Raw genomic sequence first — 26,327 nt, 5'->3', positions numbered from 1 at the left:
ACAGGTGGGCAGTGTAGCATGATGGTCATGGGCACAGTGGGAGCTGGTGCAGACAGGCTGGGGTATGATGTAAGGAAAGTTCTGTAAGTGCTTTTGGCCTCCGTTTCCTCATCTGCAGAATGCAGTGTCAACAGAAACAGACTCCATAGGCTGCCCTAAGAATTAAGTGTGAGGATCCCCCACACTCCTACTGGAGTGCCAGTTCTTGTGAGTTCCTGCCCGGCATGCATCCCCTCCGTCCTCCAGGCCACAGTCCTGAGGTAGGAGGTAGAACCCGACCCCCTCCCTCTTTTCTCTCCACAGCAGCCCACCCTTGTGCCCGGGACAATGGCGGCTGTTCCCACATCTGCATTGCCAAGGGTGATGGGACGCCACGGTGCTCATGCCCAGTCCACCTCGTGCTCCTGCAGAACCTGTTGACTTGTGGTGGTAGGTGTGACCTCAGCACTTTCTGTTGGGACGTTGAGCAGGACCCGATTCTCTGCCTGCCAGGTTGCTGCCTGACAGTCTTTTAATACATAGTCCCCGTGGCATCCAGTATCCTGAGCAGACTGTCTCTTTGTCCTCTTTTCTAATATATGCATTTCAGGGCTATGAATTTCCCTCTAAGCACTGGTTTTGCTGCATCCCACAAATTTTGATAAATTGCATTTTCATTTTCAGTTAGTTAAAATATTTTAAAATTATTCTCAATAATTCTTGGCCCTTGTGTTATTTTGAAGTGTGTTGTGTAACTTCCAGATGGTTGGGAATTTTCCAGCTATCTTTCTGTTATTGATTTCTAGTTTAGTTCCATTAAATTTTTGTGGAATTAATTTCCATTTCCTCATCCCTAAAACAGAAGCAGCCATCCTCCATCACAGGCTCCTCATGGGAGTAACAAAGACAGCGGAGAAAGCATGTGCACACGCGTGTGTGGGCGAGTATGTGCGCATACTCCCCCTCCTCCTCTGAGCTCCTGGGGGCCGGTGTTTACCCTGTCCCTTTTCTTCCCATGCTCACCCCCATGACCTCCACGCTATGTCTCACACACGGCATACGCTTTGTATGATTTCTGTCCTTTTAACTTCATTCAGGTATGTTTTATGCCCCAGCGTGTGGTCTACCTTGGTGAATATTCCATGTGAGCCTGAGAAGATGTGTCATCTGATGTTGCTGGGTGGAGTGTTCAGTAAATGTTGGTTAGATCCAGCTGATGGATAGTGCTGTTCAGGTTGTCTGTATCCTTCCTGACTGTTTGTGCTGTCAGTTACTGATGGAGGTGTTGAAGTCTCCAATAGTGGGTTTGTCTAATTTTTTAGGACTGTCTTTTCTCCGCCTTCTACCCTTGATTGTCTTCTTCCCTAAGGTTGCACAGGGAGTGGCCAAGAATGTAAGCTGCAGTGTCAGACAGACCTGGGTTCAAATCCCAGCTTCGCCACTTCCCAGCTGAGTGACCCTGGGCTGGTCACTCACCTCTCTGAGCCTCCACTTCCTTCTCTGTGAAATAGAGAAATTGAGAGCACTTACTTGATGGGGTTGTTATTAAGTAACAGAGTACTTTACATGGTCCCTGACACATGGCACACAGGAATGCCAGCTGCTATTAGTTGTGAGAATGGCAGTAGTAATAAAAAGGAATAATTGTCATTGTCACCATGATGAAACCCAATCCCCAGGACTTCCTCTCCTCTTCCTGCAGGTCCCCCAGGTGACCTTGGATGTGCTGTTCCTGTGTTCCTCTCTTCTTCCCTCCTCCTCTGAGCTCCTGGGGGCCGGTCTTTACCCTGTCCCTTTTCTTCTCATCCTCACCCCCACGACCTCCACGCTGTGTCCCACACACGGCATATGCTCAGCACATCTCGGGAAGCAGGACCATGGGCCTGTCCTTCTGGAGCTTTCTCCTGCCCCACCTCACACTGTGAACCCCAGAGAGCTTGGCCAAGAACAGAGGGGATGTTTCATGACTGTCCCGTGGTGGGGGCCACCTTGACCCTCCTGAGCTTCCTGGTGGCTTGTTTCTGAGTTCCGGCCCCAGGGCCCAAGTGGTTGTGCAGGTCCCACAGACATCCAGGCTGCCCTGGAGGAGACGGGGCCGGGGAGAGAGCTGCACAGAGTGCTCAGCTCTCCCTGGGACCCCAGCCCTGGGCCTCCCCAGGGGAGGACGCATCCCTCTGTCACCCGCCCCCGGGCTTCGGCCCTCAGACTTGAGGATGCCAGGCCCTTCCTCACGGCCTAAGAGGCCTGTATTTACTGTGTCCCTGGCCTCTGCTCTGGGGGCTCACAGGAGGATAAGGGCTGACTGAGATTCCCAGGAGGTGCCATGGACCCTCGTGCCTCGTGCACCGGCAGAGCAGCGCCACTGCCAATGCTGCGCACGCTCACATTACCGAACCAGGCACCGCGCGTGTGCACGCACTCGCTCACACGTGCCCGTGCGCGTGCTTTCTCCGCTGTCCTCGTTACTCCCGCGAGGAGCCTGTGATGGAGGGTGGCTGCTTCTGTTTTAGGGACGAGGGGACGGAGGCTCTGGGAGGTTGGGGGGTCCTCGGGTCGCACAGCTGCTGGGGGAGCCTGGGCTCAACCCCAGGTCTGTGCAACCCCCATCCTGTCCCGTCCTCACTCTCTGGCCGCTGGAGCCTGCCCCACGTGGACCCTCTTCTTCCTGCTGGGCTGTGGGGGGCTGGAGTCCAGGAGCGGGGCCTCGGCCACTGTCCACATTGCACCTTTCCGTGGCCAGCATCCCTGTGTTCTCTGTTGGTGGCTCAGTGTGCACACATCCGTCGTTGGCTCCTTTGTCCCCGGCTGTCCTCTGTGGCCAAGCCCAGTGGGAACAGCGGCCTTGTGTTCATTTTTGCTCACATCTCCTCCCCCATCTCACATCCCTATTCAGCCCAGTGTGGACCCCGCAGTTATGGGGGAGGCATGTGGGTTCCCAATGTTGAAAGGCTTAGTACATCTTGAAATCAGTACTTTTGTGAAACTGAAAGCTTTGTTGTTTTTTTGACCGTGCTGCGTGGCTTGTGCACCTTAGTTCCCTGACCAGGGATTGAACCCAGGGCATGGCAGTGACAGTGCCGACTGCTAACCACTGGACCGCCAGGGAACTCCCGACACCTTTTTCCTTAATCAGATTTCAAGGGTATTGAGGACTGTTGCTAAACGTTAAAACGAAGTTTGGACCAGTTTCTGGGGCTCAGTTTCCTGTGATTTTCCAGACCGAGGAGTGGAGAGACGATGACGGGCCCCCTGGGAAATGGGGGCAGCCTGGGACCAAGGGGCTCCTCCTGTGTCTCTCTGCCAGTGCCCTGGCATCCGTGCCCACCTGCGTCTCGGCCTCCAGGACAGTGCCACTCACTGAGTGCTACTGCGCGTCTGGCCCATTCTTAGCCTGCACTGGGGAAGTTGACCCCGAGGGGGAAGTGACTTGCCATGGCCACCTGGTATGAGGTGGCCCCAGATCTCCTGTCCTTCACCCTCCCAGCTCACCACCCTTCCACGACTCCCTCCACCAGGGAGCCTTCGAACCCCATCCTCATCCACTCTGCTCCCCACTGTGGAATCCTCACCACCTGCCTTTCCTCAGCCCACTCTTCAACAAGGTGCCCGGGTCTTCCACCGGTGCCCCCCCCCGCCATACCTGTGGGCTCGCTGGCCACCCACAGAGTTCTGGCTCCGCTGCCCCAAATGTGTAACAGGTGTGGGTGCTGACCACCCACTTTCTGACCCTCCTATTTCCGGCGGGGGTGCAGTGGACACTCCCCTGTAGCCAGGCCGTGCACACGGACAGCTTCATCACACACTGGGGGCTGGAGGTGGGACGCAGACAAGACGCAGGGCAGTGGAGACCGGGTACAGCACTTGTGAATTGGGCGTGTTCCCCGCTTTGAAACCCAGAGGTGTTTCGCCCAGTTTTTGCCCTGCTGGGCGGCCTGTGATGGTCTTTCTCTCCTCCCCAGAGCCTCCTACGTGCTCCCCGGACCAGTTTGCGTGCGCCACTGGGGAGATCGACTGCATTCCTGGGGCCTGGCGCTGCGACGGCTTCCCGGAGTGTGATGACCAGAGCGACGAGGAGGGCTGCCCAGTGTGCTCGGCCGCCCAGTTCCCGTGTGCGCGGGGCCAGTGCGTGGACCTGCGGCTGCGCTGTGACGGCGAGGCTGACTGCCAGGACCGCTCGGACGAGGCGGACTGCGACGGTGAGGCCCCGCCCCTTCCCTAGGCTCGCGCTCTCCGCCCTCCTGGAGCTTGGGCTCCATCAGGTCACGCATAAAGCCTTGGCCTGGAGCGAAACTGCCGTGGCCCCTCAGCTTGGGAGGGGAGAAGGTTAGTTGCAGGCCCACTGAGAGCTGTTGCGCTCTGCCTCGCCAAGCACTTTGGCTTGAAGGCAGACTGAGGGTCTATCTTGCCTTCCCTCCTTCAGTCAGGAATTTTACAGAGACCCAAGTTAAGTCCAGTAGTCAGCTGGGTTTGCATGGTTTACACCCTGGTTAAGCCCCATCCCAAAAGGCAGTGCTGTCCTCCACCAAGCCGTCTGTGAGATAACACTTACATCTGGGTGGTTTCTAGTATCCCCTTGAACCAGGAGTTACAAAGAGATTTGCTTAGTCAACCTGGGTCCACGCTGGCTGGCAGTATCTTCCTTTTAGACCGTGACAGTGAAACAAATCTCTGTGCTCCCTCTGAGGTTTTCTTACATAAAATGACCTGCTCCGTTGGTTCCTGCCACACACCGTCAGCACCACGGCCCCATGACTGCCACGGAGCTGTTAATGGGTCGTTCTAGCTGCCACCCCACAGCCACCGGTCCTCTTCTTGGATAACTCAGATATTATCTGTCCACTGTCCCCATTCGTGGTGAGCAGCCATTCTGTGGAAGGTGAAGGCCTGGGGGTCATTTCCCCAGATGTTTCTGTAAAGCCGCAGTTGTTAAGTCTTTCCAGCTCACAGCCCCTTTGAATTCGATGGAGACTGTAGACCAGGGATGAGCACGCTGCGGCCTGAGGGCCAAATCCAGATCACCACCTATTTTGGTAAATGCAGTTTTACTGGGACACAGTCAGGCTCATTCATTTACATATTGTCTCTGACTGGTCTTGCGCGGAAACAGCAGAGTTGAGTAGTTACAAAAGAGACCTATCTGGCTCTATACAGAAAAGTTTGCTGAGCCCTGCCTTACATCCTTGGCCCCAGCACAGTCTTGTGTCCAAGATCTCAGCAGGTGGCAGGAGCCCTGATTAGGGACCGTCCCCTCCCTCCTCCCGCTGTGACTGTTTCTCCTGGAGAAAGGAAGCATCAGGAGGACAGCAGGCCCTAGTGGAGGCTCTGGGCTCTGCCCTCTGTTTCAGAAGCCTCCTCTCCTGCTAGGTTACCAGCAGACCTGCCCACTTATTGCAAGGACAGGGTTCCTTGTCTCTGGTTTCCAGAGTTGGCGCCTGGGGCAGGGCGGGTGGGGAGCTTAGACGGCAAGTACTGGGGGCGGGTGATGCCTTCCTCATGGGGCCATAGCCCTTTCCAGGTCAGCAGGGAGGCAGCAGTCAGCACCCAGGCTTCCTCGTCCTCCTTGCGTGGCCCGCCTCTGCCTTTCCGGTTGCGCTGTGCTCCCCCTTCCTGACCCTCAGAGCTCTGCTGGTGCATCCCCTGTCCCCTGCCCCTCCCACTCTAGGAGCCCAGTTCCTTGTGGAGCCAGCGGCTGTCCCCTTCCTGGTAACCTGGGAGGGCCTGGGCACAGGGGCCGTGGTAGTCCCGGTGCTTTGCGGGCCTGACCCATGGTAGGAACCTGATGAATGAATACCTCCCTGGGTCGTTGAGGTCTCTTCCCTGCCAGACCGCCCCCAGCATTGCGTGGGCCTCGGAACTGGGGTCCTCGAGGGGTGGGTGAAGACTGGCTTTGCTGTGACCACGCCCCGACCTGGTCCTAGAAGGGGTCCGTTTGTCTGCTCTGTATTTGGAGCCCAGACCTCTGTTGTTGGGTCTGGGGGGGCGGGGCAGGGAGCCCCGGTGGAGGTCATCTGCTTAGTGCTCCTGGCTGCATCATGCCCTGCAGCCTCTCTGAACACAAGGCCCCTCCTTGCAGCCGTCTGCCTGCCCAACCAGTTCCGGTGCGCCAGCGGCCAGTGCGTCCTTATCAAGCAGCAGTGCGATTCCTTTCCTGACTGCGTCGATGGCTCCGACGAGCTCATGTGTGGTGAGCTGGCTTCCCCGAGGGCGGGGTTGGAGGGTTGCCCTATGCTGGGGTTCTGTCCCAGGACCGTCGGGTCTAGAGGGAGGACGTGGCAGGGACTGAGGAGGCTGGGAGGTCAGGAGTATTTGGCCTCAGTAGGGAGTCAGGGAAGCCTTCCTGGAGGTGGAGGCGGCTGTGAGGAGGGGGAGGGGGAAACTGTGAGCCAAGGGGCATTTCAGCTGCGACAGAGGCACAGAGAAGGCATAGATGTGCCAGGCCAGACCTGAGTGTAAGGCGGCATGCTTCTGCCCAGAGCCCTCACTCAGCAGCATCTGTCAACAAGATCACCCTGACAGAGTAGTGGGTGAGTCCATTCCCTGGCAGCCTGCTGTCTGGCTGAGGAGGAGTGGTGTGTGCCCATGCACACACGTACACACACACACACGCGCGCACACACACACACACAAACACACACACACACACACGCTGCATGCCCCTTGAGTGATGTAGCTTGTACGGCCAGGGATGTAGGGGCTAGAGAATGTGAAACCAGGGCAGTCAGAGAAGGCTTCCTGGAGGCGTTGGCTCTTGAAAGGCTGTCTGGTTCAGACAGGAAGGGAGCTGGATTCCCAGACAGGAAGTGGGAATGTGTCTGTGTGTCTGGGGATATGGCCACTTCGTTCACTGCAGAGGGACGGGGGCTGAGAGCTCTGCCTGCAGGATAGAGGCGTCTTGTGAATGGGGAAGAAGGAGGCGTCCCCAAGGGACTCACTGAGCGCTCTTGTGCCTTCACATAACCCGGGTCAGGCCCCTCAGCTACCATCTCAGGAGCGTGGTCTGGGGGCCAGAGGGTAGCAGTGGGAGCCCCGAGGGGTCTGAGCCCCGCGCCTCTGCTGGGCGGGTGTCCGGTGTGACGGCGTCTGTCTTCAGGCTCCCATGTGATCGTGGCCCCAGCCGCTGGGGGTGATGTTTATCCCTAGTCAGGCCTCGTCGCCGGAACCAGCGGCTTTCCTCCCTTTCCTTCGGGCTTTGGCCGGAGGGGACGTTGTCGATTGCTCTCAGACACGTGCCACCCTGATGGGAAAGTGAATGTCCTTTTGTCAGAGTTGAGTCTGGAGCCCAGACATGCCCTCCATGCCGCAGGTGGCTTTGATCGTGGGGTGAGCCCCAGGAGTGCCCCTGCCCTGGAGCCCTGGGTGAACCTTTGCAGCCCTGAGCTGGCTCCTGGCTTTTTGGGTTTGACTGGGCCCCCGAGGCCAGGCCCTTTACATTCCACTTCTCACGCTTTCCCTGCCTAGGGCCTTCAGGATTCCCGGCCTCTGTGGCAGGCAGGCGTGAGGGGCTCAGATGGAGGGCCCCCGGCCCTGGGTGCTTGGGTCAGCCCCGCCCCTCCGCGTGGTCCCGTCTCCCCGCCCCGCCCCCTCCTGCCGCCTGGGGCTCGGGCTCAGCTGGACTAGGGACGTGGACGTGGGAGGACCCAGCGCCTGCTTCCAGCCGAGAAGCTCCGGGTCAGGGGCATGAATAGGAGGCTGCTTCGGAGGAGTCGCTGCTGAGGGGCCGGGGGCCGTGGCAGAGCTGAGTCAGGCCGAGGAGGGGGAGAAGGTGCTGCGGCTCCATCGGCGGGTGCTGGGCCGGGGCGGGAGCCGCCCGCCAGGGCACACAGCGCCTGCCCCGCAGGAGGCCCGCTCCCTTTGGGTTAACGTCCGCTGTCGCTTCCTGCCCGTGCTCTGGCAGAAATCACCAAGCTGCCCTCGGACGACGGCCCGGCCCACAGCAGCGCCATCGGGCCGGTTATCGGCATCATCCTCTCGCTCTTCATCATGGGCGGGGTCTACTTTGTGTGCCAGCGCGTGGTGTGTCAGCGCTACGCCGGGGCCAACGGGCCCTTCCCGCATGAGTACGTCAGTGGGACCCCCCACGTGCCCCTCAATTTCATCGCCCCGGGCGGCTCCCAGCACGGTCCCTTCACAGGTGAGGACCCTGGGCGGCGGTGCGGAGGCAGACAGGGCGGGATATGGGGCGAGTGGATCAGGAATGCTCTTTGGACTTGACCTGAGATGTTCTCGTGGGGTGTGTCCTGAGTCGTCCCCCGGGGACGGCTGGGCGGGGACACATCTCTCCTAGGGCTTCTGCACCTGAACCTGGGTCTCCCGGGCAGCGGGGCTGGGGAGAGTGCGCCGTGCGCGTGGGGCGCCCCTGCCCCTAACTGGCCTCGTTCCCCCACCCCCTCCCCGCAGGCATTTCGTGCAGCAAGTCCATGATGAGCTCCGTGAGCCTGATGGGGGGCCGAGCCGGGGTGCCCCTTTACGACCGGAACCACGTCACCGGGGCCTCGTCCAGCAGCTCCTCCAGCACCAAGGCCACGCTGTACCCGCCGGTGAGTAGGGGCAGGAGGACGCCTGGCCAGCTCAGGGCCCCCCGCCCACCAGGGGCAGGCCCGTCCTGTGACCTCAGGATTTGGAGAATTACTTGCTGTTCCACCACTTAGAATGGTGGGTGCGTTCAGCTTTCTCCCCGTCCTGACCTGTAGTTTTTCTCTTCAGCATCATTTTCTGTTCAGAAAAGAGTGCTTCCTGTTCCTTGTGGATAACCTGGAAGCCACATAAGATTCTAAAAAGTGGGAGTCTCACCCACAATCCCACCTCCCGGGGTTGCCGTTGGGCGTTTCCCTGTCTGGGTGGCCCTCTGGTTCCTCGGGCCCGCCCCATCGGCAGGGCCTGTCTGGATGGACGCAAGCTTCCCCTCAGCGTCCCCGCCAGAAACACTCTATTTTCCCACCCACAGCCTTGCTGGTTCCCAGAAAATAGCCGGATGGTTTTCTAAGGACAGGCACTCCTGGGGTGACTGTCGTGGCTGAAATGCTCCCTGGAGCTTCCGGCAGCCTGAGTGGGGTGACGGGCTGGCCCTAGGCCGAACCACACCCTAGAACGAAATGACTCTACAGAGGGTGAAGGGCCAAAGCCCCCAGTATCCCAGCCCCACACCAGGATCCCGAGGGGGACCCTCTCCTCGAGGCTGGAAAAGACCCCCATTTCCAAGGCGTGGCCCCAGGGTAACTGGGGCAAGCGTGATACACGGATGTGAACTTGGTGTTACATATCAGGTTCTGACTTGATACGGTTCTGTGCTCTATAATTCTCCAAAACCTGACTTCCTGTGACGGCATGCTCTTCTGACGTGAAGACAGCCCCCTGAGCTTTCTCTGGGGGGTCGCCAGGGAGCCCCACCCACCAGGGCTGGGCCTTCCTGCCCTTCTGGGTGTCCCCCGTATCCGGGGTGTTGCCCCTCCTTATCACACCTGACCTGGCAGGACCAAGGAGTGGGGGGCAGGATCAGAACCAAATCCGGCAGCTCCAGGGCCCGACTGTGTTTCGGGGCAGAGGGAACAAGCAGCCTGGAGCTTCACACTCCTCCCCACCGTACCTCTCATCCTTCCTGCTGCTACTGACACCTGGCTTTCAGATGTCCCATGTAACCAGCTGAAAGCACCAGGAACCCGTGTAAGACTGAGCTTACCCCAGGACAGCCCCCTGGACCCCCCCATGCAGGCAGCAGGTTGCTCGGGAAACTGGCTTCTCCATCCGCAGCCCCTGCTGGGAGCTGGGGAGATCTTATCTGACAGCAAGAGATGACACTGACCACCAGCAATCTTTTTCAGCGGCTTTATTGAGATATAATTCACATACCCTCCGATCCACCCATGCACTTACAGTGTACAGGTCGGTGGTTTCTAGTATATTCACAGAGTTGTGCAGTCATCACCATCGTTAAACGTAGAACATTTCATCATCCCAGAAAGAAACCCTGCACGGAGCCAGCTATGTAAAAATTAACTACATTAGTTTGAATCAGTAATATCTGTTCGTGGTACAGAATTCAAAGGGCACAGTGAAAGGAGGGCCCAGCCCTGCTCAGGAGCTCACCCCTCCCCCGGAGGTACATCCTGTGGTGAGTTTATCGTGTGTCCTCCCAGAGGAAGTCTGTACGTAAGCGAGTATACAAGAGTATGAACTTTATTTTCCCAACAAAGAGAGTAATTTTTTTTTTGGAGATAATTGTAGATGTATATGCAGTTGTAAGAAATAATACAGAGAGGACCTATCTCCCTTTCACCAATTTTCCCCAGTGGTAACATCGTACATAACTATGGTTGTCTCAGCCCATTCATGCTGCTCTAACAAAAATACCATAGACTGGGCAGCTTAAACTACACACATTTATTTCTCACAGTTCTGGAGGCTGGGAAACTCAAGCTCAAGGTTCTGGCAGGTTTGGGCCCGGTCCCTGGTTCATAGTAGTTGTCTTCCCCACTTCCTTTTCTTTCTTTCCTTCTTTCTTTTCTTTCTTTCTCACTGCGAGGCTTGCAGCATCTCAGTCCCCTGACCGGGGATTGAACCCGGGGCCATGGCAGTGAAAGCCTGGAATCCTAACCACTAGGCCACCAGGGAACTCCCTGTAGTGGCCGTCTTATCTGTATATGGTGGAAGGGGTGAGGGGGCTCTCTGGGGTCGCTTCTTTAAGGGCACTGATTCCGTTTATGAGGGCTCCACCCTCGTGACTTAATCACATCCCCAAAGCCCCACCTCCTAATACCATCATGTTGGGAATTAGGTTTCGACATATGAATTTGTGGGGACACAAACATTCAGTCTATAGCAATAGTACAGTAGCATAATCAGGGCATTGATATGATACACTTTGACTTTATTCACAGTTCACCAGTTTTATATATGCACTTTTATTTTAAGACAACTTTTATCTATCTATACCTATCTATATCTATCTATCTGTGTATCTATGTATCTATGTATCTATCTATCTATCTAGCAATTCTAGGTTCACAGCAAAATTGGGAGGAGGGTAGGGAGGTTTCCCAAATCCCCCTTCCTCCCCCTTTATCAACATCCCCCACCAGAGTGGGGTACTCGTTACAGTCCATGAATCTACACGTCACCATCACCCAGAGTCCATGGTTTACATCTTGAGTTCGCTCTTGGTGGTGTAGTATTCTGTGGGTTTGGACAAACGTGTAATGACATGTATCCACCATTTTAGTCTCATACAGAGCAGTTTCATATGTACTTTTTAAAACCTGCATGATAGCATCTGAAGGTAATGACAGCTCCTCTCTGAGCCTTGCTTTTTGCTACCAAGGATCAGTGAAAGCTGGCCTTTACCCAGCACTTCTGAGGAATACACTCTTCGTGTGCTGTTGTCACCCCGACTCCAGAAGGGGGCGCTGTCAGCCTCCTATTTGGCAGATGAGGCCAAGGAACTGAGTGGTGATTACCCGCCCCCCTCCTCCCTGGGGCCATTCTGTCCAAGCTGACCACTCCCCTACCCTGCCTCTCCTGCACCCTGAAGTTTGTTTTGCTTCTCGGGCAGAGCTGTCCCCCTCTTGGTGACTGGAGAGTGCCCTTTTTTGGGGTGCGGCTGGGCCCACACCAGTGGGTGTCCAGTCATTCCCAGAATCTCGTTACCCTAACAGTGATGCCCGGAACTCCTGCGGTTTCCTCATTTCCCCTCCTGGGTAGGGGCCAGCGGGAAGATGCCCTGCAGCTAAGGCTGAGCATCGGTCATCTTGACCTTTCTTGCCAAGGGTCCCTCACAAGGGGACAGTCCATCTTCCCGCTAGCAGAGGGCCACACCGGCACGACCGTCCCTCTCAAACACACTCTCGTCAGGTCCAGTTTAGGGTAAAAATGGTATAGTGGTGTAATTTAAATTTATATTTCTCTTATTACGTATGATGTCAAAGATCTTTTTGTATGTTTAATAACCTTTGTAGTTTTATTTTCTCAGATGGGTGCGTTTATGTCCTTTTTCTATTGGGTTGTTGGTATTTTTAAAATTTATTTGTAAGGGCTCTTTATATAGAGATATATTAAGAAAGTTCGCCTGGGATAAGGGTTGAAAATATTTTTCCTAGCTTTCTGTCTTTTGATTTGGTTTATGTTGCGTTTTGCCATTTATACAATGAAATTATTCATCTTTTATGGGAGTTTGGGGGGTTTTTGGTCATACCCAGAAAGGCTTTCCCTTCTTGTAAAAATGTTTCTTTCCATGCTCTCTTTCTTAATGTTCTCAAGGTTTCGTGTTTGTTTTTGTTTTTTTTTTTCTAATTTTTGGCTGCGTCGGGTCTTCACTGCTGCACACAGGCTTTCTCTAGTTGCAGTGGGCGGGGGCTGCTCTTCATCGCGGTGCGCAGGCTTCTCATTGCGGTGGCTTCTCTTTGCGGAGCACGGGCTCTAGGTACGCGGGCTCAGTCGCTGTGGCACGTGGGCTCAGTAGTTGTGGCTCGCGGGTTCTAGAGCACAGGCTCAGTAGTTGTGGCTCACGGGCTTCGTTGCTCCGCGGCATGTGGGATCTTCCCAGACCAGGGCTCAAACCTGTGTCCCCTGCATTGGCAGGCAGATTCTTAACCACTGCGCCACCAGGGAAGTCCCTTGTGTTTGTATTTAATTTTGATTCTCCTGGAATCAAGTTTAACTTTGATTCTCCTGGAATGTAATTAGGTGTACTGAGTGAGGCTGGAGGCATCCGACTTTATTTCTGTGCTGATGGCTACCAGGCGGCCTTTAGGGAATTCCCTGGTGGTGCAGTGGTTAAGAATCGGAGCTCCCACTGCAGGCGGCACAGGTTCAATCCCTGGATGGGGAACTAAGATCCCACATGCCAAGCAGTGCAGCCAAAAGAAAAAAAAAAAAAAAAGCGGCCTTTATTAGTCGAGGTCCAGTCAGGAGACGGAAGTCACATGGCGATTTGAAGAGAGAAAGTTCAAATATACAGAATTATTATCAGGGATTAGAATTGCAGGGAATTGGCCAGTGAGAGGTAAAGAGAACTCTTTAGAACGCAGGAAAAGCAGATGATCTGAGCGGGGAAGAGCCCCTAGCCCCCACGCACCAGGCGACCGAGAAGTCGCCGAGGTGCTGCACCAGCAGAACTTGCTAGAAATATGCCCATTGTAGTATTGGGGAGACTTCTTCCTTGACCTTCACCTCCCCAGCACCCTGCGGGAAGTAGCACCGACAGCAGCAGGGGAGGGGACTTGGGCAGGATCCCAGAGTTCTCCTTGGAGGCAGCAGTGAAGAGAAGCCAGGTCCAGTCAGGTTCATGGGCAGATGCGGAAATAGGAGCGCAAGGGCCTGGGGTGTGGGAGCCGCTGGGGGAGGCCCTTTCTGCTGGGCTTCCCTGACTGGTTTCTGCTCTCTCTCTGAACACCACCCTCTTCCCCCAGGCGTGCCTTCCTAGCTTTGGGGTCACACCCCGAGGAAGCCGCAGGCTGGCTATCTGGGCTGAAGAGGGCCCTCCCCCACAGAATAAGGAGAGGGGTCCGTGCCAGTTCCTGACGGGTAGGGGAGGGGTCTGGGCACGTCCTGTAGGTGACTCACCTAGTGTCAGGACAGCCTTGGGAAGCGGGTCTCCTTAGCCCCATTTTAGGAATGAGGGTCCTGAGGCCTCAAGAGGTGAAGTCCCTCACCAGGGAGCAGCTGGGAGGTGATAAAACAGGTCCCAACCCACATCTGCCGAAGCGGGGGGGGGGGGGGGGGGGTGTTGGTGAGGGAAGGCCGTGCCCTTTCCATCGCCCCAGGGACCTGGGGGAATTCAGTCCCTCAGGGCACTCAGACTCCCAGGTCTGGCTGTGCCCCTGGCAGGAACAGCTCAGAGGAGGGGCGGGGGGCGCAGGCAGCGATGGTTGCTGGGGAAGGTGCAGACCCCGCGGGTGTCTGGCCCCCAGGTCCCTCTGCCCCTCTTGTGGGGCCGGTCATGTGCCACCTGGCTCTTGAGGGCGCATTCATGGGGAAGAGCTGTGTACTTATTATCACAGTTCGGGGCCAATATAGTCCCTTGAGAATGGGGCGCCCCTTCCTCATTTGCTGAGAGGGTGGGGAGGGCGGGCAGCAGGGCTGTGGCCCCTCCTTCCCGTGTGGTGGTGCGTGTGCCTTGTCAGGGTTCAGGCTGGGATGTGGGTCCCCTGAATGTTAGGAGTGAGGAATGAATTATAGAGATTAGACTTTGCACCACATGGGAGGAGATGGGGGAGTAAAAGACCAAAGAGGGGAGTTGACAGAAAAGCCCCTGAGGAACCTCGGGAGGCACTCAGTGGCGTGGGGACACGCCCGGGCCTGCAGGGACCCTTCCCTGCTGGTGGCACGGTGCAGAGGGGGCTTGTGTCGGGGTCCTGAGTGCGCAGCCGAGCTCCCGGGCCTGGGGTCACCACTGATCAGCGGGCCGGGCTGTCCCCCTGCTCGTGCCCACCCTCGGGCCACAGCTGCCCCTTCCCCTCCCCAGACCAGGAGGGGCCCTGGGAGGAGGGCAGCTGGTTGGGGGTGGCCGGTGGGCGGTGGGGACCGCCGGCTCCGGGGCCCGTGTGACCTTGCTTGGCTCCCCTCAGATCCTGAACCCGCCGCCGTCCCCCGCCACGGACCCCTCCTTGTACAACGTGGACGTGTTCTACCCTTCCAGCATTCCCGCCACCGCCAGGCCGTACAGGTACGGAGCCCCCGCGCCCCGCGGTACCGGGCCTGGTCCCCATTTCCTGCGGGAGAAAGCGCGGAGGGGTCGGGGCGCCGGTGGGCGTGCTGAGTTCAGAAACCATCCTGAGCCCACGGTTGGCAGCCCTGGGGGTGTTTTGTAAGCCGGGCCACACGTGGCCTTGAATGACGCCCCCAGGGGTCTCCACCGCAGCCGGCCCCGTCCCCCGGAGGGCTCTGCGCTCCGTGCCTGAATCCAGCGCTGGGACCCCGGTGGGGCGCCAGCCCTTGGTACCTCGGCTGGCCCTTGATGGGGCGATCCTTCCCCCTTTCCCACTGCGAGGGCCTGCTTGGGCCCCGGGCCTGCTCAGCTCCGACCCCGCACTCCCAGCTGTCCCTTTAGGGGTCGCACGACCCCCTCCTTGGTGGGGAGCGGCCAGCTGGAGAGCGTTGAGGAGAAACGGGATCCGGGTTTACTGGCCTGTGGCCAGGGGCGGGTCGGAGCCAGGGTGGGCGAGGTGAACCTGCTGACCTTCACCCGGTGGTCTCAGCCGACAGGGCCCGCCCACCAGGTGCGCTGGGCCCCCCACCCCCACCCCCGGGCGAGCTACCTGATGGGGTAGGTGGAGGGTCGGCCCCGCCAGGCTCGCCCGCTGTGTAGAGAGCAGGGCTTGGGGGTGGCGGAGGCCCTTGGTTCTCCCGGAGTGGAAGACCCTCCGAGCGCGGCACCGCCTGCCACCTGGTGGCCGTTTGGGGAACTCCGGGGCCTGGCCGGGGAGCCGGGCAGCCGGGCAGCCGTGCAGATTCCGGGGAGGCCCAGCCGTTTACTGGGTCACTGCCCTGTTCAAGAACCTGCGTGGGCTCCCCAGTGCCTCAGTGTCACCGTGTGTCCCCAGAGCTGTCACCTCCACACCAGCCAGGCCAGGCCCCTCAGCCTCCAGTCTACTGCATGCTTTGCTCCTTCTGCCCTGGTTTTGGTCCCCCTCCAAGACCTCTGCCCTCCCCACTGTCTGTGGGCGTCCCTTCTTGCTCCCAGGGCTCCACGAGGCACATCCTGCTGCTGCACCTTCCTCAGTGTAGGCGCCCCTCGGGTGCTGGCCCCACCTTCCCGCCCACTGTGAGCCCCACTGTGGCTCTTAAACACACCACGATCCCCACCTTGGACTCGGGCCAAAGGGTGATGTCACGGGGGACGGTCGGGAGGCATCTCTGGGATCAAGATGGGAGGCCAGCTGGTCTCCAGTATTTACAGTAATGGTAGAAGGGGGAACGGTCGTTGACCACTTTCTGGTGTCAGATGCTGTTACTAGCGCGTTCCAGGCAGAATCTCATTTTAATCCTCACAAGCTCCTTTGAAATGGATACTGTTTCATCTTCCCCATTGTGTCAATGAGAAACTGAAGCTCAGAGAGGTTAAGTTGCCCAAGGTCAGCCAGGTAGGCTCTGGAGGCCTCGTTCCCCGTAAAGGTGACCTTGGCCTCGGGCTGCAGTCCTTGTCAGGGCCTGGGCTTGGCAGCCTGCAGGTGGCAATATTGAGGCTCAGAGAGGCCACACAGCCAGGGGGCCCAAGTGCCCAAAGGTGGACGTGCATGTGGGCCAATCTGAACCCAGGTCCCCTTTCCCTTGCTGTATCCCCTCCAGACCGTACATCATCCGTGGCATGGCGCCCCCTACGACGCCCTGCAGCACAGACGTGTGTGACAGTGACTACAGCGCCAGCCGCTGGAAGGCCAGCAAGTACTACCTGGATTTGAACTCGGACTCAGACCCCTACCCGCCTCCGCCCACACCCCACAGCCAGTACCTGTCGGCGGAGGACAGCTGCCCACCATCGCCCGCCACAGAGAGGAGCTATTTCCACCTCTTCCCGCCCCCTCCATCCCCCTGCACGGACTCGTCCTGACCTCGGCCGGGCCACCCTGGCCTCTCTCTGCCCCTGTAAATAGTTTTAAATATGAACAAAGAAAAAATTATATTTTATGATTTAAAAAATAAATATAGTTGGGATTTTAAAAACATGAGAAATGTGAACAGTGATGGGGGGTGGGCAGGGTGGGGAAAACTTTGTACAATGGAGAAAATATTTATAAACCTAATTTTTTAAAACATCATTGCCATTCTTTCATGCCGTGTGTGTTGGAGCTGAGTGTCCCCACGGAGTGAACGCTGACCTCTGGCCCTCCCTGGACAGCTGTCGGAGTCGTGCACTTGTCCTGGGCATGGGCGTCTTGCCATCAGGCTCCCACAGGGAGGGGTGAGACCTCTGGGCAGAGGCCTGCGGGCGGGTCAGCTCCGTGGATGCCTGACTCGTGCACGACCTGATGCTTGATTTCATGCTCTGCTGTTGCCGTCCCGAAATTCTAAATAATTTTGAAGACCGAGGCCCTGCATTTTCATTTCGCATTGGGCTCTGCAGGTTACATACCTGGGCTTTGGGCTGTTCCTGGCTGGTCCTTGCTACTGTCTGACCTGTGCGCGCCGGCCCAGGGCCGCTGCTGCCCGTCAGGACAGTGCTGGGGTGGGGTGGGGGGGGCGGGGGAACTTCCCCGGTGGTCCAGTGGTTAAGACTTCACCTTCCTCTGCAGGGGGCGCGGGTTCGATCCCTTAGCTCAGGGAGCTAAGATACCGCGTGCCTCGCGGCCAAAACACCAAAACCTAAAACAGAAGCATATTGTAGTAGATTCAATAAAGACTTTAAAAAAATGGTCCACATCAAAAAAATCTTTGGAAAAAAGTAGTGCTGGGGGGACACTTCCCTGGTGGTCCAGTGCCTGGGACTCGGCGCTTTCTCCGCCAAGGGCCTGGGTTCAAGCTGCGGTTGGGGGCCAAAAAGAGACAGTGCTGGGGGCCCTGCCATCCGCGCTGACCCCAGTGGATGGCGCTGCCGGGCCACACTTGCCTCGGGTTGGGGAGGGAGCCCCCCCAGGCCTCCTGCTCTCCGGGCCCCCACAGTGTCCGTATCTGCAGTTGGGCTGTGGAGAGCCTGGTCCTCACAGAGGCCTGCCCTGTGCCCACCCGGCTGGTACTGGAGGAGACATGGGTCAGGCCTGGTCCCTGCGCCTGGGGGTCCCCAGTCCGTGGAAGCAGCGGTGTGTCCTGAGGAGGCTGGGCTGTTCTGCGGCCAGGCAGGAAGAACCACACTCGCAGGGCTGGGAGGAAGGAAAATGCAGCAGCCAGGAAGGGCCTGACTGCCCCACCCCCACCGGAACGTCGGCGGGAGGTCAGGGCGGGCAGAGTGCTGGTGTGCCCTGCACTCGGGAATCAAACCACAAAGAGCCAGAAGACGTGCCTCCCCACACGACCCTGAGATTGCACCCTTGAGCCCTGAGGCCTGGAGTGCCGAGGTGACAGCAGAAGGAGGGGAGTCTGGTGGGATGAGGAGGGCTGTGGCCCCGAGGGCTCCCAGGCTGTTGGGCCAGGGGACACAGCTGGGGATGGGCCTGGGGTCCTGGGACAGACCTTTGAGGGGTAGCCTCCCCTGACTCCTGATTGCCCAGGAGATTGCCCGGGAGTTCCCTGAGATCGTGGGTCAGCGTTGGCGGCGACAGAAACAGGTGGGCTTGCCGGTGCTGCAGATGCTGGGGATGGGCCGCCTGCCGTCGGTGCAAAGTAACAGCGAGCATGGACGGCCCGCCCTGAGTGCCGAGCCGGGCCAGCTGTGCCACCCCTGGTGGGCATCTACACTCAAGGCCCCTTTGTAGACCGCAGGGGGCAGATCCGCCTCTGCCTGAAAAGCTTCATTTCTTATCTGCTCCATCCAGCCGCCCCGTCCGTCTGTCAAGGAAGGGTACCATCCCTCCCCGCCCCTGGGGCTACAGTAAGGCTTCCATGAGATCAGCCTTACTCAGTTGGGGCCTGGCAAGTAGCAGGTTCTCCGTGAGTGGGAGAGGTGACATACTTGCCCAAGGTCACAGCGCTAAGGACCAGCAGAGCTAGAGTGCACCCGGCCCCCCGGGCCCAAGGCAGAAGCTCCTGCCCACAGAGCTGCCTGCGGAAGGAAGCTCAGGGCTCGGAGCACTTGGGCCCCCTCACTCTCAGGTGCTCGTTAAAGCACCAGTACTGATGCAGGCAGCCAGTGGGGCAGCGGGGGGCGGCTGCATCATGGGGGAGAACTCCCACCCCCCAACTCTCCTGCCCGGTCAGCCATCCAGTCTGCTCGGGAAGCCAGGGATCTAGCCCAGGGTGGGGCAGCGGTGGCTGGGCCGCTGCTCCCTGGTGGCCTATGTGCACTGGGAGGAAGTCCTCCCCTCCCTCTCCTGCAGGCCCCGGATAGAGCCATTGCATGGCCGGGGGCCAGAGGGTCAACCCACTGGCCTCCTACTATATGTCAAGTAAATCTATCAGCCTTTATTAAGTGGCTACTGTGTGCAGAGCTCTGCACTTAAGTCACATGCTGGGGCCCCAGAGAGCAGTGAGATGTGACCCCCTCCCTTAAAGGTGCTCAAAACCTAGTAACAGAGGCAGTTTCCAAAGCTGTGGGGAAAGGACAGTGTTATATCCTGGGAAGACAAGGAGGGCTTCCTGGAGGAGGTGATGTCTAATCTGTCTCTCAAGTATGGGGGTGAAGTTAACGGGCTTATTTCATTTAAATTTCACAACAGCCCAGCTAAGTCAATGGTATCCCCAGCTTGTAGTGGAGGAAACCAAGGCTCAGGGAAAAAGAAGTAAAGCCAGAATTTTTTTCATTCATTTGTTCAATCCTTCCTTTATCCAATAAACATTACCATCTGGCTACTGGGTGCTGCTCAATGTGGCCAAAAGGGCTTCTAGTTTCCCTTTAAACCCTCTCAGCTCTGCGGTGACACCCACTGCTCCCCAAGTCTCTGCCATCCCTTACTGAGCCCTGCGGGGTTTCCCTCATGTGATGGCCCCCTCCCCACCAACCCCATCAGAGGGGATCCATTTGTTCATCTCGGCCGGCCTCCAACCCCAGGACGGGTGTGGGAGCTCCTCCCTGCCTGAGGTCCAGACCCCCCTGGGTCTACAGCTGCCCTGGGCAGCTGAACCAAATCCATGTGCCCATATCTGGGGCACGTCCACTGTCAGGCAGGACGCTGGGGAACCAGGATGTGGGCAGTGCAGAAAGTTCTGTCCCTGAGAAGCCTGGGTGGTTGTGAAGCTGGGTGGGCTTGGATCCCACTTGGCCCCTGTTCCTTCTCCAGAGCCACTCAGCTGGCGCTTCTAGCACTGGGACCCCCTTGTTGGACCACACCCTCTGATGATGGAGCTGGGGTCCCACCAAGGAACACCCAAAGGCCATCTTCTCTTTTCTTTCCCTGCAAGCTCGATGGTGGTCCTACTTATTAGCAACCCTAGTGGTTCCCCTTTCTATCACCAGTCCTTTGGTGGGAAGGGAAATACTCACCTCCCCCCGCAACCCAGACTGAATCTTAACGCAGTGAAGAAAAGGAAAAGAAACAGAGTTAAATTACCATGTTAAAATGGGCCTACCCTTCATATCCCCCTAGATTTCCTCACTGGCCCCTTCTCTCCAGCCTCAACACATCCTAACCTGACCCAGCAACCACCCAGCACCAGCTCTGGCCCTTCCAGAGCATGTCCTCTGCCAGGGAAACCCCACTCCAGCCCTCAGATCAGGACTGAGCCTTGGTGACCTAGCAGAAGGAAAGACAATGGTGGTCTCTGTTCTCAAGGCAAGCTCATCCAATTTAAAGACTTTTCTTTATCCTGAGCTGGTCTTTCCTATCTGAGTGCATGTGTGTGTGTGGTAAAACGTCCCTTCTTTTAGGAAATCACAGTAATAGTAAATAGTATTTTTTAAAAATCACTACTTGATAGAATTAAGATCTGGCAGCTCTGTGTCTGTTCCTCAAGGTTAAGGAGTCGTAGCTGGGTGGTGGGCATACGTGTGCTCACTAATACTTTTCTGTCTACTGTTGAGTATGTGTGAAATTTTTCATATAATTTTTTTAAAAGTCTAGATGGGTTGAAAATTGAAATATTAAAAATTAAATTACAAAGGGATTAGGGAGAAAAAGACGAAGGTGGCAATTTGAGAAATCTAGAAGTTTTATGATGGTGAGGCCACTGCAGAGCTTTTGAAGTCACTCTCCTCCTTAAAGCCTGTCAATGGCTCCCCATGGTCCTCAGGAGATACGCTCAACTCAGATGCCTCCTCCTCCAGGAAGTTCTCCCTGACTTCAACCCTTCTGGTTAGGCTAGGAGCTTATCATAATTGGAGACTTTGGGTGCCCACTTATGTTGGACGAGGTACTGCGTTATTTCTTTTCTTTTTAATATTTATTTGGCTGCGCCAGGTCTTAGTTGAGGCACCTGGGATCTTCCTTGCGGCATGTGGGATCTTTAGCTGCGGCATGCAGGATCTAGTTCCCTGACAAGGGATTGAACCTGGGCCCCCTGCATTGGGAGTGTGGAGCCTTAACCACTGGACCACCAGGGAAGTCCCTGCATTATTTCCTTTAATTATAGTGCACATGGCTCTGTGACCCACCTCAGTCTGGGATGGAGGAGCCTGAAGCAGATACCGGCAAGTCCTTTGATGATGAATGAGTAAAGGGATGCACGGATCAGTGGGTGGCTGGGCCACCTCCTCCCCAGGAGGGCAGGTGCCACACTCAGAGGTGTCCCTCTGAGGCACCGCCCCCTGTCATCAACAACACTGACTTGTGCCAGAGGACCAGAACTGGGACACGGACAGGCAAGAGAGAGACCAGATTGAATAGGACGAAGGCTTTGTGCTGGATTACTTGGAAAGGAAAGGCAGGAGATAGGTAGGCTTAAGACTTCCTCACCAGACAAAAGGTAGCCATTGGAAGAACAAGGCGGGCCCAGCTGCAGGGAAGGGTCACACGAAAGAGCATTGTCAGAGCATCGGTCAGTCAGAAAGACCAGGAGGTCTTTAAAAAGAATTTGTAATGAAATTAACAATGAATTACTGAGCATCTACTGTGTGCTAAGTACTAGGTACTGTAGTACAGCAGTGAATAAAACAAAAACTAACCTCAAGAAGCGTTTAGTCCAATGGATCTAGAAACAGAAAGTTCAGTTTTCAGTCCTGCTCAAGAGCACAGGGTTCATCTCATATTTAATGTTATTTAAAGCATCACATTGTATAGAGTGCTTTTACTGTCCCGGGGTTCCCTGCAGCCCCTCCCCTGCTCCTAGGTCCAGTCGCTAGGCACTGCCCCTCTGGTCCTGTGCTACTGCTATAGCACAGCCTTGCTGCTCGTAATCCAAACAGTCCTTTCTAAAGTATGGCCAGCCCTGAATTCACCCTTCGGTTGCTCCGAAGCTTTTCCTGGCCCTCACTGTCTGAGGATGAATCCCAAGTTCCTCTGTGTATCCTCCAAAGCTGCTGAGTCCCTCCCATTGTTTCCCCCCAGACCTGTGATCTCCACGACCTGGTCCTCCAACAGTTGTGCCTCCCCCAACCATGCTTCTGCAGTTCCCTCTGCTGGGTATGCCTGCCTCTGCCCCACCCCGGACTATCTGTATGTATGTCCCCCTCCCTAACCCTCTGCACCAAGCATGTCTTCTGAACTGGTTTCAATCTTGACTGTGTTCTTCACTAGCTGTGTGGCTTGGGCAAGGCTCTGAGCCTCTTCCGAACAGTAGAATCAAGGCAAGTAACATCTGCCCTTGGTTGCTGCCTTCCTAGAGGCCCAGCGCCCTTCAGGGCATGGACACAGGCGGGTAGGTATTATCACCAGCACTTTACAGACGAGACCTGGAGATTCAGAGGGGCACTGACCACCCAGCCAAGGTCACTCGGCCAATACGGGTGTCTAAATGCTTTCTGGGTCTCAGTTAACTAACATGTAATGTTGGGATGATGAACTCCTTCTAGATTCTGCTTCTAGCCACAGGCTCGCTGAAAGGGGTGAGCTGGGGCAGAGGCATGTTTGCACCAGAGACCCAGCTCCCCAGGTGCTGGGGTTGACCCAGTTCAAGCTGAGCTCCATTCTCCCTGCCATTTGGCACGGGGGCTCAGAGAGTCTGAGTCAGGGAGGTGGAGGGCCAGCTGGGGCGGGTGCATAGGGGTGCAGCGGGACGCTGAGCATTGGGAAGGCAGCCCAGGGGCCAACTCCAATGGTCCTGCCATCCCGCTACCCCCAGGGGCCAACTCTGTCACTTTTCTCAGGCCTGGCCTCTGGGAGACAGCCCGGGGAAGCCCCGCAGGGAGCCTGCCTCCTGTCGTTGAGGTGGAGTGGTCATCTCTGACCAAGCCAGTGCCCCCAGGGAAACCTGCCGTTCTCCCTGCACGGGGTCCTCTTTACGACTCCAGGCCCGGCACGCATCTGAGCATTGGGACTGTTGGTTTCCCCCGGGGCGTCACCTCTCCCCCCACAACCCAACCTGCTCCAAAGCCCCATCCTGGGGTCTCAGGTCTCTCTCCCTGCCACCCAGACCTAGGCCCACGGTTCTGTTCTCCCTGTCCCGTGGGTGAAAATGTAACCTGCTCAGGAAGACCCCGACCACTCTGCGGTCTGCTTTACTTACCTGGTGTTGCCCAGGTGGAGTCTGACGTCTCCCACAGACGTCAAAGCCGGGACCGTCTGCTCCCTGCGCACCCCCGCAGGCTGGGCACAGACGAAGTGCCCGCTAGATTCTAAGAAGCTCCTGCGTAAATCCTTCCGCGAGGCAAAACAAAGACCCCCGCCTTTCCGCACTTCGCCTCCCTCACGGAACTGGGCGCACAAATTGGGACACCTGGCCCCTCACTTTGCCCCTGTAACTCCTGGTACTGTCGCCGCCTTTGAGAACAAAGTGACCATCCCCGACGGGCGACCCCTCGATCTTTATAAAATTCAACCGTGGAGAATACGGGCGTCGATCCCGCTACCTCTCACATGCTAAGCGAGCGCTCTACCATTTGAGCTAATTCCCCAGCTCGAAAAGACTTCCGCCGCCGAAACACATTGTGGCTCACGTCATCACCCGTTTCCTCCAGGCCCTCCGACCCGCCTGCCCGCCGGTCTCGCTACCCCATTGGTTCTCTTGCAGCTCCCAGAGCTACGGCCATGATTGGTTTGGCTCAATTTAGTTTTAAAAAGCATTGGCTATCGGATTGGTGGTCCGAAGCGTCCGTCAAGCGGAGGCCCTGCTGTTGCTACGGCGTAGGGGGACCCGGCCAGGTTTCTCTCGGTTTCTGATTTGTTTCTCCAGACTCCGGGGTCCTAGAGGTTCCGGATCCGTCAAGTCCATGGGAAAAGAATGCGCCCCTCGCACTTGACGGACGGGGTCTGCGAGCCAATCGGAGTGGGTGCAACGGGGCAGCAGTGTGACCCAATAGGTTGCAGGGGGAGGGAGAGGGAGGCCAATGAGCGTGGAGCCGGGGGCGGGGGCAGGGCCTTGATTGGTCGCGAGGCGGCCGGAGGGAGGGCGGGGGGAACTCAAGGCCTGCTTGATACGTCCGCCATTTTGGGCGCTTCGCTGATGGTGTCGGTGAGCGCGTTTCCCGCCTGAGCGCAACTAGCGGCGAGTCGCGGGCACCTCCAGGTAATGGGGGGAGGGGGCGGCGGAGCGGACCACGGCGCGGGGTGCGCGGGGTGCGCGGCGCGTGGGCGGCGGCGGGGCCCCTCAGCCCGGCCTCGGCGGCTCGGGGAGGGAGCGTCCCGGCCCCCTCCCCTCCCCCCCGGAATTCGCCGCTGGGCGGCCGGGGAGGCGCGGCGCCCGGGCTCCCCGGCTCGTCCCCGCCCGCGCCTGTCAGCCGCTTGCTCCCCCGCCGCAGGCCGCGGGGGCCCCGCCGGGCCGGGCGTCTGGGTGGGTCGCGGGCCGGGCGGCGAACTTTGAGCCCGCGTTGACGTCCGCGGCCTGGCGCGGCGGCCGGGCGCGCCCCTAACCCGGCCGGGCCCCGCTCCGCTCCGGCCTTCCCGCCCCGAGCGCCGTCCGCTGCCCGCGGGCCCCGGAGCGCGGAGCGTGTCAAGTTGAGGCGGCGGCTCGCCGGAGACTCGCGAAGGCCATTGTTGGACGCGGTTCTCCGGGAAACAAGTTCTGTGGGTTTCTGCTCCTTCGCCGTAGAGTCATCGGGATACGCAGAGCCCGGCTCGGAGCGTTTAAACCTCCTTCCGAGCGATTTGCTAACTCCGGTGTTGCGACTCCAGCGCAGACCTGGTCGCGAAAGCCTCCCTGGCGCAAATGCACTAGGGGGGGTGGTCCTTCTTTCGGCCGCAAGTACCTCCCTCTTAAAGAAACCCTCTCGCCGTTCCCTCGGAGGGGCTTCCTCCCGGTCCTACTTGCCATGATCACAACTTGGACTCTTGGTTGTAGGTGGACGGAATGAGTCCTTGGATGTACCTGTGTGTCCTGGCGTTTCAACCTCGGAGCTTCGTGTAATTTTCTCGGTACTTCACCATTTTCTCTGTGGGTCGAATAGAGCTTTATGTTTTGTTTTTCTGGGAGGGGCGCTTGGGAGTTGTTTCCTTTCATCCTCACAGCACTTAATGTTAATGTGGCTGTTTTGTTAATGTGGAGTTGAATGCGATTATGTCCTCAAGGTCACGTTGTAGGTAGGCAGCAAGTGGGAAAGAGACTCCAGATTTCCAGCCACTGGAAAGTCTCCTAAGCGCTGGTAGTGGGGGAGCTTTCTTTGCTCTCGGGTTAGACTGCCTGGTTTCAGGTCTCAGCTTCACCACTTTCTAGCCCTGTGACCTTGGGCAGGTTACCCAAACTCCCTGCTCCTTCTGTGATACGGGAATAGCAGCAGCGTCTCCCTCCTTAAGTTTGTCGGGAGGAAAGGAGTTAATACGTGTAAAGAAGCTAGAAACGGTGCCTGGCGCGAAGAATACACTGAGTAATTAGTGGCCATTATTAATTTAAATTTGATTTTTAAATGTTTAGATACTATTAGGAAGTCACATGAGTGTTTAAGTCCTGGCTTTTGGTGTCTGTCTTTAGAAAGCTCTGCGTGTTTAAGAGTCATTTGGCCTGAGAACCACCCAGGAGAAGGGGTGGTTGAAGATTGATTAAATTACAAACGTTTTTTGGAGTAATTAGTGGTGGTGCCTCGGAATGGTTTAAGAGATGGTTAAATAAAGAAAAGGCCATCGGGAGCTCAAGTCGGATTCTGTTCCTACCGTACTTTTTGGATACTACGTGTTGAGTGTGGTTGGCCCCCAATAATTCTAGAGTTTCTTAGTGTACTCCTGGGTTCTTACTGAGATTTGAAAGGTTGCTGTGTATTGAGGTACACTTCAGTGCAGATAGTTTGGGAAGTAGCTGTTGTCCTGGATGGATGTTTTGCATTTCAGTGTGTTTGATCAGAGTCTAGAATATCTAACAAAATGCCACGCACTCACTCACACGTATACTCACAGTCTTTTGATTCTTGCCCCGTGCTCTTCTGCCTGGTACTTGAAACCATGCTTGCCTTTCCGCTGGAATTACTTGCTTGGGCCTTGGCTTGCTTCGTTGCACTTGGGGAAGTGTTATTTTGATAGACTTGGTCTTAAGTACAGATGAGCATCTCGCTGGTTTAACTTACTGAGGAACAGGAAGAAGATTGTTTTAGATTAGAAAACTAGCTTTTGTGTAAAGTATAGCAAAACAAAAACTTGCTGGTTTCAATTAACTGCTTGGGAATTTGAGAATCAGACCATAACTGGACAGAAAATGAATAGTGATAAAATTAAGGCTTGACTGGGTGAGGTTTGCTTAGCCTCTTTAAAGTAAATTTTTGCATTGATTTGGTACAAAGATAATGTGCTTGTTACAGATGAGACATCTTCCTT

The 26,327-nt window shown here is 56.8% G+C and overlaps 2 protein-coding genes and 1 long non-coding RNA gene across 29 annotated transcripts in view; 2 read left to right on the top strand and 1 right to left on the bottom strand.

Moving 5' to 3' along the window:
• The window catches only part of LRP5 (LDL receptor related protein 5), a 107,580-nt gene extending 90,948 nt beyond the window's left edge, over positions 1 to 16,632 (top strand). For 2 of the 9 annotated variants that reach the window (XM_067748013.1, XM_067748016.1), the window contains 7 exons: positions 304 to 429; positions 3,939 to 4,175; positions 6,023 to 6,163; positions 7,874 to 8,110; positions 8,377 to 8,516; positions 14,538 to 14,635; positions 16,258 to 16,632. In XM_067748013.1, coding sequence (XP_067604114.1) covers positions 304 to 429; positions 3,939 to 4,175; positions 6,023 to 6,163; positions 7,874 to 8,110; positions 8,377 to 8,516; positions 14,538 to 14,635; positions 16,258 to 16,519 — 1,241 coding nt within the window. In that variant the 3' untranslated portion in view covers positions 16,520 to 16,632. The other 7 variants (XM_067748014.1, XM_067748015.1, XM_067748017.1 and 4 more) reach the window with 7 other exon arrangements.
• On the bottom strand, positions 16,574 to 24,022 carry LOC137229875 (uncharacterized). Its single transcript, XR_010945894.1, has 2 exons — positions 23,098 to 24,022; positions 16,574 to 17,271 (listed from the first exon to the last, which is right to left on the bottom strand). It is a non-coding gene; the product is annotated as an uncharacterized lncRNA (long non-coding RNA).
• The window catches only part of PPP6R3 (protein phosphatase 6 regulatory subunit 3), a 126,713-nt gene continuing 124,356 nt past the window's right edge, over positions 23,971 to 26,327 (top strand). For 16 of the 19 annotated variants that reach the window (XM_067748028.1, XM_067748026.1, XM_067748041.1 and 13 more), the window contains exons 1-2: positions 23,980 to 24,096; positions 24,868 to 24,941. The gene's annotated coding sequence lies outside the window, so the exon portion shown is untranslated. Of the gene's footprint in view, positions 24,097 to 24,867; positions 24,942 to 26,327 lie in introns of all 19 variants that reach the window. The other 3 variants (XM_067748025.1, XM_067748027.1, XM_067748029.1) reach the window with 3 other exon arrangements.

The sequence above is a fragment of the Pseudorca crassidens genome, chromosome 9, assembly GCF_039906515.1.
Source record: "Pseudorca crassidens isolate mPseCra1 chromosome 9, mPseCra1.hap1, whole genome shotgun sequence".
In the NCBI taxonomy this organism is placed as follows: Eukaryota; Metazoa; Chordata; class Mammalia; order Artiodactyla; family Delphinidae; genus Pseudorca; species Pseudorca crassidens.
Note: the sequence above shows the minus strand (reverse complement) of the source record. Positions and strands in the feature narration are given on the sequence as shown.